Source organism: Rhea americana, unplaced genomic scaffold (assembly GCF_003343005.1).
Source record: "Rhea americana isolate MKP2758 unplaced genomic scaffold, rheAme1 scaffold_69, whole genome shotgun sequence".
NCBI lineage: Eukaryota > Metazoa > Chordata > Aves > Rheiformes > Rheidae > Rhea > Rhea americana.
In genome coordinates this window covers 1,830,007-1,849,248 of record NW_028186856.1, presented here as the reverse complement: position 1 = coordinate 1,849,248, position 19,242 = coordinate 1,830,007, and the positions used below count along the sequence as shown (strand labels likewise).

Below are 19,242 nucleotides of genomic sequence, written 5' to 3'. Positions count from 1 at the left end.
TTGGTGGACGTAAGGGGTGGGTGTCAAGTCTCTCTCATTTTCTTTGCTTCGTTATCATTCCTCACTGTTTTCCCACTTTGGAAGTGTTCTTCAGAACTGGTGCTACCTCCCCGTGCCCTGGAAGTGCAGGTGAGAGCCAGCAGATGTGTGTCATCTGGCAAAGCTACTCGGTAGCTGTGGCCTGACTCATGGACATTTGCTTCTCAAGAAAACCAATTTAAAGGTAAGATAAAAATGGCCGACTTAGGTACCCAGCCTATAAAATATTGAAAACTTCCTGTACTGCCAAACTGTGAATAAAATGTAAATCTATCCCCCAAAAACCCTCCAGCTCAATTGAACTGCAACTAATAAAAAGAACATCCAAGAAAGAGTAACCCAAGTAACAAGTCTTGGAGGTCTCCACTGCCACAGAAACATTGACACTTCCAAAGTATTTATTTTACAAACATTTATTTGATTTTTCTCTACAGTTAAAAAGATATCTGTTAATAAAATTCAATAGAAAATTACCAATAGAATATTTTATTTGAAGCATAAAGCACAGTAATCTAGTGTTTTAGGTAAGTGTTTGAYTTGTGAGGCTTGACTTAATCTGTATAATTCTGTTTTGTCCACAACAGTAAGAGTTTGTTCCACATACTGACCARTTTGCAAGGCAGATTTTATTTTGACAAACTTTTTTTTTTATTGTAAAGTTTAGCAGCAAAAGAAAATGTTCTATTTTGTATTCTCTCAAAGATGAGAAGACAGTGCTGTTTCCAGGAGTCTTCCCTTGGAAATCTTTTGTTGAAGTCTCTTGGATCCTTTACAGTAATTTGCTGAGATATTTTTCCTAGCATTGCTGTTTTTCTGCCATCTTTTTTTTTTTTTTTTTTTTTTTTTTTTTTTTTNNNNGGGAGTAGTCAGCCTTTTAAATGGAAAATTATTAATAGGAGTCAAACTTTGGAAGAAGCAGAATTAGGAGCATCTGGATGCTTTTTACTGTAAGAAGCTTTTCTCTGTCATGCACTTCCTCCTCTATTTCTTCATTGCAGTGTGGTATTCAGCAATACTTTTTATTAAGTTTAAGACCAAATACTTCATGAATATCTTTACTTTTTAGACTCATAGTGAGAAACACAGAACACTTCATCTCTGTGCTTTGTTCTCCTACCAGCTATCCAGTATATATATATGCAAGGTGCAACTCCACTGAAGTAGATAGTTCCAGCTTTGGAAAAAAAGAGGAGATAGTTGGCCTTGGAGTGTCAATAATTGCCTGTATATAACCTAGTAACTGAAGAAAAATTCCATGTACCTGAGAAAAATGTATCTGTTAGAAGGGAAACGTTTGATCTGCAAGCCTGTGTGATTTCATCGGCACTAGACTAGTCAGGCTCATTGGTTATGTGCTGTCTCCCAACCTATTTTGAGTTTACTTAGCCTGAAATTYCCTTTTGCTCATAAATATTGCCTGGGTTCATTTGCTCTCTTCACTGCACGGGATAGTACCTCTTGGAGCTCCTAAAATGCTGGATCAAGTGAAAAGCTTCTTGTTTTATTCTTTTTTCTTATCTGATTGCTCTGTTTATCGGCACTAGTGCTTCGTGTAGATATGGCAGTGTTTTATTCACTTGATTACTCTAAGTGAAACTGAGGAGTCATTTTTGGTTGTGCAACCCAGGARCCTGAGGAAAATTCCTGCTGTCTTTTGTCAGACTACCTCTGCCCCAAAAACGGCTTTTAAACGTCAGAGCTGCATTAATAAAATGTTTATTTAGCACCTTTCATGTTGAAGGATCCAAAAGCACTTCACAACTTAACTACACACATCATCACTGAAATGCATCCAGGCAGAAAATCAGCAAACAACTCACTGCATAAGATTAAGAAAGAATTCACTTTTTACCAGCTGCTTGGCCAGAAAGCAGAGCAGAGTCTTTAATGATATGTAGCAAGGATCCTGATTTTGGTTAGTTTGTTTTCTTAAGGTCTCATCTGAAAGACCTACATGGTAAAACTGTGTTCAACCCAATTTAGCCACCTCAGAAAATTGAAGATTTGCATCAGCCCTGCCAAGATTAGAATCTGTGGTGCCAGGGAGTCTAGCCTGATCCTAACCTGACATTTAGATGACTAAGCCATCAGCTCAAGGTAGAGGACATACCTAATAAGTTAAAGTTGCAAATACATAGTAGCACAGTGTTGTTTTTTAATCCGGAATTCAGTTGTTTATGCACAAAGCTCCCACAGGTACAGTATGCCTCTTTACAAGCACCAGGCATTAATTTACAGTCCTACAACTTCTCCAGCTTCGAGGGAAGGGGAAATGTGACCTTCTGAGCTTTGGTAGCTAGAATAATCTTTCAAGGGAAATGGTCGAAGGCACTTGGCACGACTGAACAAAGCACCTGGAAATTCTCCATCAGGAATGATCCCCATTCCCTGGGAGGACAGCAATTACCTACAGTYTTTCCAGCTGTAATGTTGACAGCTTATAAGTAGTATATGCCAAATAAATTCTGAKCGAAGGCTCTTTTTCTACAGAAGCGCTTTCCAATGCTGGAAACGTTTCATGAGCGTACTCAGCCCGGTTCCTCCCCGCTGCAACTGCACAGAAGAATTTGGGCATGAGTGTGTAGATGTGGCTTTGTTACTCTTAAATGCACTTCCTGACTGTAACATTTATTACATCTTTCAATTCAGCAAAGAAAAATTATAAGGCTATTTTTATACAATTTGAAAGCACTTAATACAAAGTTACATGAATACACTGCATCATATGGCCTATCTGTGGAGAAAATACTGAAATACTACCGTAGGGCTGTTCAATACTAGTTTTGTCTTTCAACTTTTTATCTTAATACTAGAAAATATATAAATCATTTACATGACATTATGCAAAAGAAGGCACAGCCGGTTATAGTTTATACAAGCACAATGCATAATATGCAGAAAAGGGGATTAAAAGAAGCTTCACATCCTTATTAGATACATTGTTGCAATCCATTAAGAGAAGTACTTCATCAACAACAGAAGTGTTCAACACTTGAGAGCTATGATATAAAAAAATTATAATTCATTTAATGCAAAACAGATTTATATATATTTTTATATATAAACACTGTTTAAAAATGCTAACATAATAAAAGTAGATTATCCATGTAATGAAAAGTGCAAACCAAAGTAATAGAGGGTTTCACAATGTCCTTCTCATGACACAGGAAAAACTAGCCCATAGGAATGAAGTGTTAAATCCACCATCGAGTCCTTAAAGGGATGAGGCATCATCAGGATTTCTGAGCATTTGGAGAAAGCAGTACTGGAGAAGAGGCTCCATCCAGACTGGGGAGTGGCACTGGTATGTGACCATTTAGCAGAGTTGGAAACTGTAAGAGGCCAAAAGGTAAAAAAATAAAAATAATTTAAAAAATTGTTCTTTATCTCAAATCATTCTGCCCAAAAGCACATTCACTCAGCATTAGCAGCTGATTCCAGATGTTTTCAAAACTTCTGATTTCCATATCGTAAGATGTATACCAAATGCCTGCATCAGACATTTGGAAAGTAGAAGAGAGGATGAAAACTGTATAATCTTTAAATACTTAAGAATTTAGAATATTACCAGCTATATTTTACATAAAAGTTCATGTAACAGTACAGCTGCCATCAAGCTGGTAAAATAAGCAACACAGAGAAATGCTAGCCACCCATTCTGCATCCACAAATATTTTTCAGCCAACAAAATATTAATTGCATCTGTGCTTTTTATCTGCCCTTCACAGAAGCTAAGCAAGAAAGATATTTGCAAAAATGAAAGCCAAAATGTAATTTTCTGATAGAAAAAAAAAATCACAGTTGTGAATACATAAAAAGTTGTGAAAATTACTCTCATGCAAATAATTAAGAATTTTGATGTTCATTAAGAGGCTGCAAACTAGCCACACTGGATCATTTAGGTGAAGCAAAGCACACTACACTTCAGTATTAATGTTCTACTTCTGAAATGCTGTACACAGAATATTTATTCAATAAATAAACCAGCGTATTCGTAATTCACTCGAGCGGCCTGTCTGTAACTTGCCTACACTGATGCGTGATGAGTACCTACACTCTGACCCAAGACAAAACTAAGCAAATAGGTGGGATAAACTTGCCACAGCACGAGGCAGGTATCAGACCAGATACTCATCTGGCCTCAGGGCCTGATTCCATGAGGCAGTCTGCACTCTGTGGACTTTCTTCCCCCCCAACACACACACTCTTTCTATAGGCTTAAGAGAGGAAGACCTGAATAGCAGAAATCCCGATTTCCAGTAGATTTGTGTATTTTTTTTTAACTCCTTATCAGATCAGTCCTTAAACAGCGAACATCCATTTAAATCCTGTTTTGTGGGATAACTAACCTCTACGTGGGCACATGATCTCTTTAGACCATGATGACTCTTCCACTAAGACCCTAGATAACTATCTTCCAACCTTCAGCTGAAATTCAGACCAAGCACAGATGAGCAGTATGCTGCAGGGGTCTCGGCACCATCCCCATGGTACAGCGYGGAGCCAGGAGTGGTTGGCATCGCTCTCTCTTAGCCAAACAAATCCAGAAGAAACGTTTCTGTTGCTTCTGCCAACACTCATGAAAACACAGAACTTGATTACAAACTCTTGCTTTTCTAGTCTGTGTTTCTTAAGTGAGACATGTAAATTAAAATGTGTTTAATGTGATTTCTAAAGCTAACAAAGAGACRGTTGTGTGATCTTTGGGTGGCTGTCTAGGCAGGTGGCATGCTGGCGCTGCTGCCTGACAGGCAAACTATGCTAATGCTACAGTTTCATCCTTCCTCTAGTCTCCACCCTAACCCAGCTGTCTTGTTCTTCTTCCTGTGGTCCCTGTAGCCCCCGGGGCCAAGACTATGCTCTTTATTCATACATCTGGATATGATGCAGATCTGGGACCTGCCTACGCCCTCTCAGTGCTACCATCAGTACAGCAGTAACAAAGAAAATATGCTTAATTCAGTACTTACTTAAACTAATCTGGTAATTCTTAAATTTGACTCCATTTTCTTGAATTAACCGATTCTGCGCAAGTCTCTCACTGTTCCAATTATCTGGTTATTTCAAACCAATGAGGAAACATCAAAATAAGTTTAATTACACAGCAGTATTGCTTCAAAGGGAAGACTTTCCAGGTAGGTCAATGCATCAAGGTAAACTGTGCGGAAAGAGACTGCGAATTTCAGTGATTACAGTGTTTGCTGTAAGGGTGAGTAGGCACAGATGCATGGGATTTGCTTTCACCTTACAGGCACAGAAAGCGGTTTTACAAGTTAATAAGCATCTACGTGCACTGTGAGGGAGCATTCACACGGTTGTATCCAGCAACTTTAAGGCAAGGACCAGCCTTTCCCATAGGTTTGTCCTGGGCTTAGTGGGACCACGGACTCAGGTACACCTCATCCTGGTTTTTGTACGAGAGAAACAYTACTGTTGAAGATCTACAGGCAAAGCCAAGCACAGCTCTGCTGTGAAAAGCAGAGCACACCTGAAAGAAAAAGGAAAATTACAGGACCCTAATCCCACCTGCATGCACATCAACAGCAAGGGTGGCAATGCTGTCAGTCAGCTGTAGCGCTGCACTGGTCTTCAGCTACTTGCAGGATTTTGACTCCTTTTACAAGAAACAAATGTTCTTTTAAACTCTCAGTGGGAATGGCCAAGTGAAAACAAAACCACCTTGTGAAGCACCTCTGTCTCTTTCCCTTACTTGCCACGTGGCGCCTGATGAGCATGGTCTTATYTGCACACACAGGGTGCCCCTAGCCCTTGGAGAGCACTGCCCCGACACCACRCGGGCCCACCCAGCTTCTGCCGGTGGGGCAGGTCCACTGCTGGGAGGGCTCCCACGTGATGGGGTTTGGTTACGTTTCAACTGCAGATACCATTTCCTAATGGCTGTTAAAATAATGCCTAATGCTCTACAGRCGTGTCGTCCTGGCCTGTACCTGAATCAGACATTATTCTTATAAGGGCCTTCTTTCAGGAGTTAAGGAACCAAGGCCACTTCTCACTTTCAGTTCCTACAGGAGGTTGCTGGGTGTTTGCCTTTGCAAGCTTGTTCCAGGACAAGCCTCAGACACTTCCCTCCCAAACAAAATGTTTGCCTGATTTTAATTATGTGTGCAAACCTAAGGTCCAATCTGCAAAAAATGAGTTTATATGAAGTGAAGCCTTAGGAATCTGTGCTCAGCTGTCCCACTGAAGGTAAAAAGACTTATGACCTCAGTGAGATCATATTTGAGCAGAGCGCTCCCAACCCGGAGCAGGATAGCTAGTTTCCCCAGAGCATCAGGGCTCTGTTTACCAGCATCCCTCTCCTGCATTAGTGCTGGCCAGCCAAAGCACTTAGAGATTTCATTCCAGGGTTTTCCCTGCATTCCTCAGCTGCCTCGATGGCCRTCAGCTTCTTGTGCTTCCTGCCAATTAGCTAGTCAGCACAATTGCTTCTGTGACTTACTGAGTCAGCTATTTTGCAGCAGCTACAGCTGGAGCTGCTGAGACCACCATCCCCACAATCCTCTTCCAAGTCATCAAACAAATGCTGCAGCTGAGCTTTGCCACTGTTGTGGTTTACTTAACAACTTCTCTATTTAATGCATCTCTACAAAGTCTYGAGATTTTTACTTTTGTGGCATCTGTATGAGAGAGAGGACAACACTGCTTTTCTCCCATTGAATATGGTGAAACAGAGCTCAGAGATCCGTGATTTTCCTGAGGATGCGTGGATAATTTGCACAAAAGCTGAAAATGGAGCCTTGACTTTCAGTGACTTTATTTTAAATACAAGAACGTCCTACCTTTCTCAGTGAGACTGAAGGATCAACCTACACCCTCTCTGCTGTACAAGACTGAACCTCATCTTGATYTTTCCAGAGTCCATGTTCCACACTCTCCTGGTCAGTCCCTCTCTGGTCTGCAGCCTCTTTCTGAAGCTCTGAGGGCCCAGTTACTTGTTCTCACTGGGATTCAGTGTTTGTTTCTTTTTCCTTCACGCAATACGTATGTTCTTGCCACGCTACAGCGACTGACCAATAGGATCTGACAGTGCTGCCACAGGTCTAAAGGGTAAGTACAACCTGGGCCTCTCTCTAGAAATGCCGGTTTATTCCTATGTTTTGTCAAACTGCTTGAAAAGCTCCAGGGCACTCTGAGATGGCTTTTCTTCCTTGATGGCTTTTTCCCCATGTGTGCTTTCAGAAACAAAACATGTGCGTTAGAAAGACGTACCTGGAACAGACTGTTTGGTCCCTGCAGCCTGGCAGGACTCAGAGGAGCGACAGGACTGAGGCTGCTCCAGAAGTGAATGCTAGACAGCAGCGGGCTTGGGGTCAGCAATAATCCATTTGGGGTCTGCAAGATTAAAAAAAAARRAAAAAGAAAAGCTTGTGATTAACATTCCTTCATATGCAGATTGATTTTGTTTATATTGAGCTCTGCTTAAGGAGATGCATAGTTATTGCTTATCTGAACCACATGTTACTCTATAAAATACCATGCATGCATGCCACGATGTCTGTAAACACTGCCTAGTCTCCCTTGGAATCATTTTTTACCTTTTTGAAGAAGAGCACTAACTTGAACCGACTGCAGGTTTTRAAGCATTAATGCAATTGTGTGTGGAGTCAAAAGAGCTTTTGTTGGCCTTTGAAGTTTACTCCCCTGATGGTTCCTGTTTGAGATGGAAGAAGATTCAACGAACTAGCAGYGCACTGGCTCACAGGGTGAGCAGCAGGCTCCAGCGCCCAGGGGGACTGCAGGGAATACAGCTGATAGTTTGAAAAGAACCAAAACTGAAACTTTCCTTAGCTCTAAGGAGTCTAAGCCTTTGTGTCGGGCTTCACAAGGAGAGCTGTGAATTTTCTCAGGCATTTTAAAGCMCAAGTGGAGGGGAGTTACAGTTAAATCACACGCAAATCTCTGTTCAAAGGAGAAGAGTCACGTGAATTATTTTGTACCCAGAGTAACTTTTATGTTTCCAGAAAGGAACATGAAAGCGATGTGACAGTTCTGAACAAAGTATTTGGAACACTGAATTAATCTCTCCCATAATCTAAATGCCAAATACCAAAACCAGTCCTATGTAGCAAAGCACTTGATGGCATTTGAGTGCACAAATTCCTTACAGGTGGGTACGTGTACCACTGTGTAGGAGTAGCGCCTCAGTGCTCTGCCCAACTTGGGCATCACTTTGACTGTCTGGAGTTTAAAATATGTAAATGAGCTTTTCCTGGAGATCATATCTCCCCCTAGTAGCTGGCCTCCCATGCATGCTGGTACCTACTAGCTTCCCACAGGGCCAAAAATTTAATCTCTGCCCCCYAAGGCTGGCAGTTGCAACTGGGATCTCACTTAACAGCTGCTTACACCAGAGACTGTTGCTTTATGTCGCTAAGACTCTATAGTGAACAGGATCAGAAAGGCAGGTACAACAAGTTACGTGTATTTTAGTATATGACGGATGTATTATTTGTGAAGTGGTGCCTAAGAGATTGGCTGTGGTGCTCTAGGTTCTGTACAAAGGCGCAGGAATACCCAACCTGGCTCTGACCTGCTTGCAATTGAATTCAAAACAAGGTACAAACAAATAGTTTAACGACAGTAGAAGAGAAGAAAGGGGGAGAAAAGGAGCAGCAACCATAGGGTCCTCCCAGCAATCCTGTCCCAGGATACCTGAAAGGGTGTTTCATATCTAAAGAGCCTGGCTGCTCTTTAAGTGGCTGATTTCTCTAAGGAATCTTGAAAGAAGCAGGGCTCATGGAGAAATGCAAAGGGAAAGGACACGGCCAGCTCCCTTGTGCTGAAAAGGTGGCTCATGAATACCAAACCACATCGAAGAAACCACAGCTACAGCCGAAGGAATAATAACTGCACAGTATTACCAGCAGRGCAGAGGGCTCCTTATGCTGGAAAAGCAGGTGAACAGGGAGCAGTGAAGGTTGTGAAGAGGCTTGAAAAGTGATAATACAGCTTGGGTTTGATGCTCTGAAAAACTGAAATTYGCCACAGAAGGTTACTTGTCGTAAGCAATGAGCAATTCAGCAGCTATTGCTGAGTGAGCTGCAGAGGGCTAGAGCCTGGGAGGATTCAGAGTCTGGTGCTCACGCAGTAAAGTARCACGTACCGCGGCCACAGGAATATCAGTGAGGTCGGGGCGGGAAGTATTATGCAGAGGTGGCAGCACATGGCTGGAGTAAGAGCCCCAGCTGCTATGCCTGGATACKGGTGACACTGGTGATAGCATCAAAAGGGACAGAGTGGGGGGAGGCGTGGGGAAGAGAAAGTTTCTGTTTTGGTCTCACCAAGTGACAGCTCTTGTCAAGATATCTGGGGAGCTACTTGGCAAGCAGGCACCTGTGACCAGTCTTCAGGCCCACGGTGCTTTCACGCGACAGGAAGACAGTGGCACCAGCAGCAGCCCTCGTCCTGCGTTGTGTTGCAAACTGAGCCATGGACACAGCCCTGGGCAGAAGGTTATCTACAGGGATTTATGAGATGGACAAAGAACTCACCTAACTAGGTCAGGATAAATACTCAGAGACCTACTTACAGAACAGCTGTGCCTTGTAAAGGTCAGTGCCTTAAAACCAAACACATAAGCAGCCAGACCCAACAACAACATTCAACTATGGCCATAGTGTTGTGCAAATTGAACTAAGGAGTCCAATGAGCTATGCCCCGCTGCTTTATTTTTTCTCAGAGAAGCTGCAGATATCCAGAATTAGAAAGCAGCTCTTAAGAGAGTTCTTTGAAAAGTAATAGAGAAAACTAGGAAGTGTTTCTTCACACCTAAATACAGCCAGAGCAAGTGTTCAGAGAGAGAGGAGATCTGAAAGCGAGCACCTGTTTGTACGTTAGCATGTAAAACAGCAGTGCTAAGCCAAAGCTCACATCCACTCGTGACCACAATACTAACATCTACCAGTTCTGCTGGAGCCAAAAGCCAGCCAAAGCACGCCTCCGCCTCTGTTAATATTTAACGCAGAAGGAGCACAGTGTCTTCTCGGCTTGTGCTCAGAGTGCGGCCACCAGACAAGCAGCAAAACCACCGCAGGAAACCTAAGTGTTAAAAACCACCACAGCACAGGCTGTCCTTAAGCTGCATGAGGAAAGTGATGTATCACTTCATTTTCTGCCCTCATGTAGCCATATAGCTGATCCTAGACTGAAACCCAGTGGGAAGTTCCTACTTAAAACCCATCGTTACAGTCTAAGCATAGGAATATTTTAAATAGAAGTAATTCATTGCCCYGAGAGGATTATATTAAGCAGTGATGCTCTTTCTTGGCTTCCAACTATTCTGAAAAAGAATGCATGTAAGTAAGTGCAGTCTTTCTTTTCACGTGCAGCTGTCGGATAAAGGACAATTGCTGCCCCACGGCCCTGCTTCCTAGGCACGTACCAGAGCCTGGAGACTGTATGTGCAAACCATACAGACCACACACACACCCCGCATGTGCTACATGCACTCTACTTTGTCCCTAAGAAAACAGCTTGTTATAAATGTCACAAAATGCTAGTAGAGACCTGAAGAAAAGAGTTGGTGTTAAAATTACGTGTTCACATTGGCCAAAAGAGGGCCAYGGCCAGAAAAAAAGCGCAAGTAATCTGTAGAAGAAGCAGGTACTGAACAAAATCTAAATAAGCCTCTTCTATAAAGCTCATCAAATGAAAAGCTGACATTGCTCTGTCAAAGAACCGGACTGGTATGTCCTGACCTCTTCAAACTGGTCTTCCCATTTTAAAATTGCTTGTGCAAATCATGCTTTTTTTTCAGGAGGCTCTGCCTGAGGGTTTTACTTATGGTCAGAAGATAAAACGGAGGGCCATCTGGCATTGCCTGCTTGGACAGGATGACCTTCTCCGAACCTGCATCGCTCCYGGAGCAGGAGCCAGAGTGTGACAGCCTACTCTGCACCTGCGCCATGTGAGTATGCGTCTGACACTGGAATCTTACAAATCAGGGCTGGCTGATATCTGACGCAGGCAGCTCGCTAGGGTAATGAGAGGTACTGCAGATTTCGAGCCTAAATTGTGGCTTCAGTTGTTCTGCATTGTGATTTTACAGTTATCTAAATGCAGCTGTTGTGTAGTTTTTATTCTGTTAACACCGTGTCAAGCATTTAGGATGCAGGGTGCACTTTAACCACAGTGGAAATAGGCCAAAACAGAGAAAGAAGCTATGTTGCTACACAGCCAAATGTTTAAATAAGTGGACCCTACCCTACCTGGCTGCCGTCTGCCTCTTCTGTGATAGGACACCCTGCAAAAAATAGATTTGCTATGGCATGGTGGTAGATAACAATCATCAATGCCTTAGCTAAACATCCTTCAAAAGGAAACCCACAGTCATCTACAAAATTCCTTTCTACTAGTTTCAAGGGTAGCTACACTGTTTTAGAGATGAATGATAAAGCGTCTAAAGGAATTATTACAAAATGAGCATATCAGTGAGGAAAGAAATCATTCTGTTCATATTGAGTTTTGGGGTAGTAGTAGATTAAAGTAAGCTTGTAATAACTCATGCTGTCATTGTGTCTGGTTGGCACCTGATATGATTTATTTGTCAAATTTGCTCCCTGCAAGCAAAATACTTAACTGTGGTTATGCCACAGTTAGAGGTTATAAAAGCCCGCCAATGCACCTCCTTCTTGGTTTGCCACATTTCTGTTCTTTCTGCCAAACATAACATCACTTAAAGGCTTTATGATGTACAAAAATGACAGATAAAGACCCACAAATTCCTCTTTTATTTGCGACACAACCTCGTATCTCCGTTGCCTATAGGTGTGTCTGAAGYGCACAACACTGAGCAGCTTTGCATAAACTTGCTCTGCAACCAGCTGAAAAGCTCAACAAGAGCGAGTGCTGTGTTGTACGAGTGCGCCTGTGCTTTTATCTCCGCAGAGCCTGCTTTTCACTGTGCAAACATGAGATCTTGTTCACAGCCAGCTCAAAGATCTCTAACACATGGCTGCACTACAGGCATGATTTGTACAACAAGGTTCTTGTAATAGGGCAGAGATAAGGGGAATTCTGGATACAATCTGACCCCTGGATAGCCTGGATTTTCTGAGTAAATGAGACCTTTTAAACACACACCTTGTATTTATTTATTTAAYGTTCAGTGTGTTTCATCTGGTGACAGTACTTGCAACAACTTTTATTTTTTTGCCATCTGGGACATTTTTACTGTCAGATTTCTTTGATTTTGCAGTGGTAGTATAAGACAAAACTCACTAATGAGCACACTAAATCACTCTGTTCTGTGGTTTTCCTCTTCTCTGAACTGCTAGATTTTTTTCAGACTTGCTTTTTGATGGACTCTATCTTCAAGAAAATGAGAACTCGATATTGCCATTCCCAGAAACACGTGATCAATTAACAGTTATTTTACAAAGAACAAAAACAAATGGTTGTGCAGTAGGTCTGCACTGAAAAGAGGCTCTGGCAAGTACTCTGTGAACCTGTAAAACCTTGGTAATTGAAGCTGGCTTAARAGCCTTGTCTTAGAAACCAATTAATCTGCTCTGTCTTTGACAGCTAATGAAAATTTCACACTTCTTGAACAGATACCACATCTAGTAGAGAAACCTAACCAAGCATCCCACAACGTGCCTGCTTAAATTCCTTTTTCTGCTTGTTTTGCAGACCTGGAGGCTGGTTTGAATCAGTAAGTGATTCATTCATGTCAACAGCCGCCTGTCTTGTCGTCCTCCCAGGCACCCTATGAACTGGAATGACTTTTCCCACATTCATTTGGGAAGCTCTGAGCACATTGTGGGAAGAACCTACTTTCCCTACTTCATTCAGGCCTTTGCTAYGTTTTCTTCTTCCCCATATGTTTTTCCATTGGATGATTAGCCCCCATAGTGCTAACCCTCTCGGCCAAGCGGAGGGAGAGTTGGCTAAAGTAAGAGCACACGGGATGGGCAAGTCTTACCTGAGCAGTGAAGAAAGCTGGAGTCAAGGATCCTGAAGGAAGCGCGGGGCTGTTGAGCGCAATGGAACCAATATCGGTGCCAGAAAGAACCATAGGTGGGGCAGAGATTTCCAAGCCTTTGGGTTTTTTAGCCTTTGGGGGAAGAGATGGAGATTTTGCCTTGGAGCCTGAAGAGAGGTTCAGAGGCTCAAGCGAATCCGAGTCGTGGCAACTGGACTCAAGGAAGAGGCTCCTGTGCTCTGCAGGGAGCGGCGAGGTGGGAGACAGAGATGGGGATCTGGAAGATGATGATGAAGGAGATGAAATACTGGCACTGTTGGGTAACATTAAAGAAGATATTTTAGCTGATACCGAAGAGCTGAGAAAAGCAGAGGCAGACGCTGTTTCGGAGGTGGAAGGTAACGACACCATGGGCCTCATAACTTGTTTGTCTGTTTTGTTTGTCACAAATCTTATAACAGTCCGAACCTCTTCCACGGGTGTGTTTCCTTCTGACTTTTCCTCCAGTTTTTCTGTTTTGATTGGCTTGTAATGGTCTGGCTGGTTCTGCAGTGAGTTGATGGTGAAAGAGGAATACAGGCCAGAATGGATATACTCATTTCGGCTTGTGCTTTTCAGTGTTGACAAGCTGTGCTTGTGCTGCTCCCGGCTCTCTGAAGGCATCTTACAATCGCTGTCCTGCAGCAAAAGGCTCTCTCGGCTGATCTCCACAGCGTGTGGATCCATTTTTAAAATCTCAGGAAAGGAGACAAACTTGTACACAAATTTTTGTCCGATCACTTTCTTGATGATGTTCTGCAAATACAAAAGCAGATCAGCCAGAAGGATCAGTATTTCAGAGGCACTGAGGACAGCAACTACGAATGGTTTCACAGGGGRAGGCAGGCACCACTCCCTCCTCCAGCTGATCAAGCGCATCTCAGCTTTGGCTCATTCTCATACCTTACCCAAAGAGAGGGACCACAGCCCCTCCTCCTCCTCATGGTGTCTAACAAAAATACCATTTCTATGCTTTAAAGACCTAYTGGTGGACTACGTCCATCCAACTTCCTCTGAGGCAGCTTGGGACTACTTTCTTTCCACTAAGAACAATTTTGCTACCTTGCAGACTCGGGTCACTCTGTCACATGTGCTTCACAATGAAGGCAAACGCTGTCATTCATACCTCTCAAGACTGAGACTAGTTATCCTGCAGCATGAAACACTTCTCTTCTTGAAATATCTGCTAAGGACAAAACAAACATCACCTCCCTGCTCCAGCTGCTAACCCTCTCCTCCCCTCCAGCATGCAACGGTATGGATCTCAGTTGGTGGCAACTGTGCTTCCTTCAGCAGTCATGAGCTGCATGTCTGATAGTGGCAATCCCTTGCACAGGTTGCACGCTATCCATGGAGGAGTACTTGCATCCTGCTGTAGCTTCTATTCAATCTCCAGGTACGCATTAGACTCAGGATGCTCACTGATGCGGGCAGAATGTTTTCATCAGTCTAAACCAAATATCAAAATTTCAGAAAAAGCTATCACCGCAAATATCTCAAGATTTATCAAACTTTTTTTCTTGATATTTGCCGTAAAGTGTCCCCTTTATGGGGGGGGGGGAAGATTTACTTTGAAATGGAGATCTTTGATGAGGGTCCTGATTCTAGTCTTAGCTATCACAAAATGAGTATGTTAGCTGCTCGAAGACAAATGCTGTATCTAAAAGGGCTCAATGTGGGCTCAGCAGCATAGGCACTTCATGGCACTAGATGCAGGCTAGGGGGCCCGGCCTATGAAAGAACTAGAGCATTTACCACCCTAAGCCAAGTGCTAGGGAGCAGTATTTCCTGGGATTTCATCAATGATTTCTGTCTTCTTGAAGTTCCTGGTGGATGGTTTATCTGAAACACTCTTTTTAAAGAAGAAAAACTTTCAAAGAAGCTAGCCTTTTGGTTGGGCAGGTTCTCCTGCTAGCACTCATCTGCAACACCTCCTGCTAATACTCTGCAAACAGACATTTGCTATCCCTACATAAGGGAATATGAATAGTCATATTATTGCTAAAAATCTAATTTATTTTTCACTCAACAATAGTATCTTTTCCAGGAATTGTCTAGAAGAATCAGAGACTAGAAGAAATTTTTGTTACGCTGATTTAAAAAGGAAAAAAAAAAGGAAGAAGGAATGCAAACATCATCTCTATTTTTTATCTGTACAGCATACAGCTCTTTGTGCTTGTAGTGCACGCACTACAACTTCCTTGTCACAAAAGCAGGGCTGACTTGTAGAAAGAGGTGTCTGCACTTCTGTATTGATCAGCTGAAACATTAGATGAACACACTGTTTCTGCACTCTGATTGATTCACGAACTTGATGTTACCTTATCCTTTAAAAATGCAACCGGACAATTCACCTATGGTAGGAAATATCCAGACTGGGGTTTATTTTCCTTTTTTAATACATTCTTTTTAATTTAAAATAATCCCTCCTCTCTGCTCCTTGCAGCCAGAGTTATTGCTGCATCCAGCACTGGGAATGGAGATAGTACTTCGAAAATGCAACTCACAGCAGGGAAATATTAAGTGTATTTAAGGGCAACATTTTTACACTGGGGCAGACCTGAAACAGGGCAACTTTGCTATAAAAAGCAACCAAATGGGCTGGTGAGTTTATACTTCCTCTGTTATTATTAAATATAGCTATATTTTAGGAAGGTCTCTCTCTTTCTCTCTCTCTCTCACTGCGGCTCCTCTATCTYCATAAGCCTGCAGCAAAGGCCCGCTTAATGATGGCTGAAGATGAAAAGGATTTAAGTGCAGCTCCCTCAAGCACTTCGGAGGCTTCTATTAAAGATGGTGCCTGAGGAAACCTCCATCAGCATGTAAGAGAAAATAAGGAGGCAAATTAATTAGCCATCTTTGAAATGTCACTGTCGTTTATGATTTTTTCTGACAAATAATTGAAGTGAAGGTAAAAAGCAGCTTTTTTTTTTTTTTTTTTTAACTGTCACCTCAGTGGTCTGTCAGAACCATTCAGAACTGCGAAAGACGACTCAGCCCACAGAGGACAGCAACAGACATCGTGTCAAGTTGGGCTTTTTCCACCCTACGAAAGCGCAGAGAAGGTTCCTTACGCTAAGGGCCACTTTTGCAGGGAGACGAAGGCACTTGCTTGGTGGCAGGACAGCACACGGCCACGTTTAGCCACTCTTTCTTGTTCGTTTGAATCTCCTCAGTAAACGAGCTCAGGAGCAGGCGTGCAGCGAGCGCGCTGGCCCCGGCTGCAGGGAGCACAAGGCACAGCGCTGCTGGGGAGGAGACCACCTGGCCCCCACTGCTGCCCAAGAGGAGACTTCTGAGGTGATCTCTTACTCAATGTAAAACTCTTTACTCCCTTCTTCCCAAAAGGTCAGCATCCATTAACTACTTTTACGCTGTTTCAGACAAGCACCATTTTGACTTCCACTCATCAGTCTTGAAGGAAGCTCCTTCCATACCGCCAGAAAGCTGTTTGCCAGTGCTCCTTCAAGTCTCTCCTTACAACACCTCTTACCTGTACCACCACAAAACAGATAGCTGGTAAGCTACTGCTAGCACATCAGGATCGTTTCATTGTAATCTTGGATTTTTTCCCTTAGTTAACTCAAAAGTAGACCTTTCCAAAAGTAAAATAGTGATTTCCATTATCACTTTATATCCTAAGGTTGTGCATATAGACAAAGCAAAGAAATCTGTTCCCCAGACTATTCTTCTATGCTGCCATCCACACTTGGGCTTCAAAAATATGAACTAGTAACCAAGTTAGTCTGACCTGGTATGGAGAGAGGGAAGTGTCTGGAGCACCTCTGAATGCTAAGGGAAAGCACCTTAAAAGGTCTGRTCCTTGTGCTGCCCCAAACACAGATGAGAAGCTCATATTATTTATATACTATATGTTATTCTGCTAGCCCATCTGAACAAGCAGGGAGCCATTAACTGAAACTAAAACGTACTCACTGATTAARGTCTGTGGCCATGTACTGCTCGGAGAGAATACCAAAATACTGAATAGCTGCTCATGACAACAGTATGAGTGTGTAATTAAAGATGCAGCATAACTCATGTAAATATTAAGATTACACAGGCAGCTGTGATTCTTGCATTTCCTAACTTTYGCAGGCTTGACTTTCACAACAGTAACATCCAATTAACGAGTATTTGCAGGTAATTTCCTGGACTTCACCCTGCCATCACCCCTCTCTCAATAAATAAATAAATAATAATAAAAAAAACCACCTAACTGGGAAAACCCACTAGCTTCCTTCTTGTGGTGTTACCTTGATATATGCATATGGCCTCATACAGTCATGAAACCTGCAGAGACTTCCCAAAGGCATCTGCCGTTTCAGCTATCAGAAAAACAAAGCAACTGGGCAACTTTACCAATAAAAAAGCTACTAATATTCGTCCTGCTTAAAAGGGTTTGACTGGCCAAAACACATAATGGGACGGCCCTGCTGCTCAATCTGCAGGTAGAGAGAGCAAAGGAGGCGTTCCCTCTGTGCTTGCTGTCATCTGAGCAGCTGCCCTGTTAAGGCAATAGAGGAAATGCATTAAAGAKGGGGGGACACGGATATGGGGTAACCTGTCCACAAAAACTAAGCAGGAAATGCAAAGTCTTTAGGTTATCTACAAACTGACAGCAACCAGCATCACGGTAGCAAATTACAATTGAGCTGTGCCGCGCTACGCATTTCCTGAGGTGCTTTATATCTGAATTTTAGATAATTCTAGCCATCAGCCTTAACAGCACATCATGCTTGCTTTCAAAGACAGGCTAAGGAACTTGCCCTAATTGTGTTATTTTGCTCCAGTACTGGAATTAATTTACTTTTAACTTCAGATGAATCCTATGATGAATTTTAACAAGCCAGTGTTCCCCCCAAGCAAAATGGCAGAGCCCATAAACCTCCATTTATGCAGTGATCAGGTTTTATTTCTCTACAGTGAATAATTGCAAAGACAAACCATGAAGCAGTAACTCGGTTAATGTCAGCTGCATGCAGAAGGCAGCCTGAGAACGAAATGCCCATCCCCTGTGCCTTTGCCACTTCTGAAAGGTCTCTGCCCTCTTCTCAAGCTCACGTGCTGGCCAGATCACTCGGCTGATAGGTAGGGAAGTCCCTCTAGATACAAGACAACCACCCAAACGAGGTCTTGCCCAGCGGTCTGGCGTCTCACCTTTCCTGCAGCTGCTCCCCATCCSATAGCAGCACTTTCATCCTGTTTGCCTGCCACACTCATCCCAGGCACATCAAGCTGCTGACACGTCTGTCACTGACAAAAGCAAGGCAGGTGGCAAGGATCTCACAAAGCTCCCTAAGGCTACCTCAGGCCCTAGACTACTCTCGGTTTAACCCACAAATCAGCCAAAGGTCTAGGGAAAGGGAGTGCAAGAGGCAGGGGCTATTTGCCTTCGCCAGCGCTTCCCGTTTCGTTGTGCAGAAAGAAAAGGAGAAAGCCAAGGAGCTATTTTTTCCCTCCTCGACTTCTTTCCCTTCTCTGCCATGCAGCATAGGCTGAACTGCACGCAGGGCAAGAGTTCAGGATTGAATCCTCTCCTGAGTGCTCACTGTCAGCCCCCCTCGGATTCACTGTGTGCTGCCCTGTGCAAGCATCTCCTGTGCTTCAAACCTTGTGGCAGGTTCCCTTATCCCTCTGCACTCTTCTAATAAACCCTCCTTCTCCATTGCCTGTGACCCAATGGGACACAGCATGCCATTCCCCCACAGAGAGTAAGAGACTCTTGCTATTTTTTGCTTAAGGAGTTACTCCTTCAATTTAAATAGCAATAGCCATGTCTGCATCTCAAACCCAGATCACAATAAATTGCCAATGAAAAGCTTATCCTTATTTCCATGCAGAAGTGACTGCCTCTACTGGGCTGCAAAACTTGTGGAAAAATGGCCCAAATCCTTGTGTCACACCTGGATAAAATCTGCAGATGAAAGAGAATACATATTCCAGGAAAGCAAAATATGTGGCTGCAAGAACAGTGAGCAGTCACCTCAGCAAGAAACCTGGTGAAGAGACTGTATGGCCACTCTTCTGGCACATGCTGACTGGGTAGCAGAAAAGAAATGACAAAGCGGGAGCAAAGCAACTGAAAACACCATGCAGTAAAAGGCGGGGGGGAGGGGGAAGGTAAAGCGGTAGGGAATATAAAGGASCCTCAAGCAAGAAGTCATTATGTTCTACTGATTTGTAGAAAAGGCATTTCAGAGACAGATCTCAAAGGACAA

General features: G+C 43.1%; 1 protein-coding gene across 1 annotated transcript in view; it reads right to left on the bottom strand.

Annotated features, from left to right (window-relative positions):
* Positions 1–436: 436 nt before the first annotated feature.
* ELK3 (ETS transcription factor ELK3) overlaps positions 437–19,242 on the bottom strand; it is a 30,099-nt gene continuing 11,293 nt past the window's right edge. The window contains exons 3-5 of the mRNA XM_085321375.1: positions 12,983–13,777; positions 7,270–7,392; positions 437–3,371 (exon numbers count right to left, since the gene is read on the bottom strand). Coding sequence (XP_085177501.1) covers positions 3,273–3,371; positions 7,270–7,392; positions 12,983–13,777 — 1,017 coding nt within the window. The 3' untranslated portion in view covers positions 437–3,272. The remainder of the gene's footprint in view (positions 3,372–7,269; positions 7,393–12,982; positions 13,778–19,242) is intronic.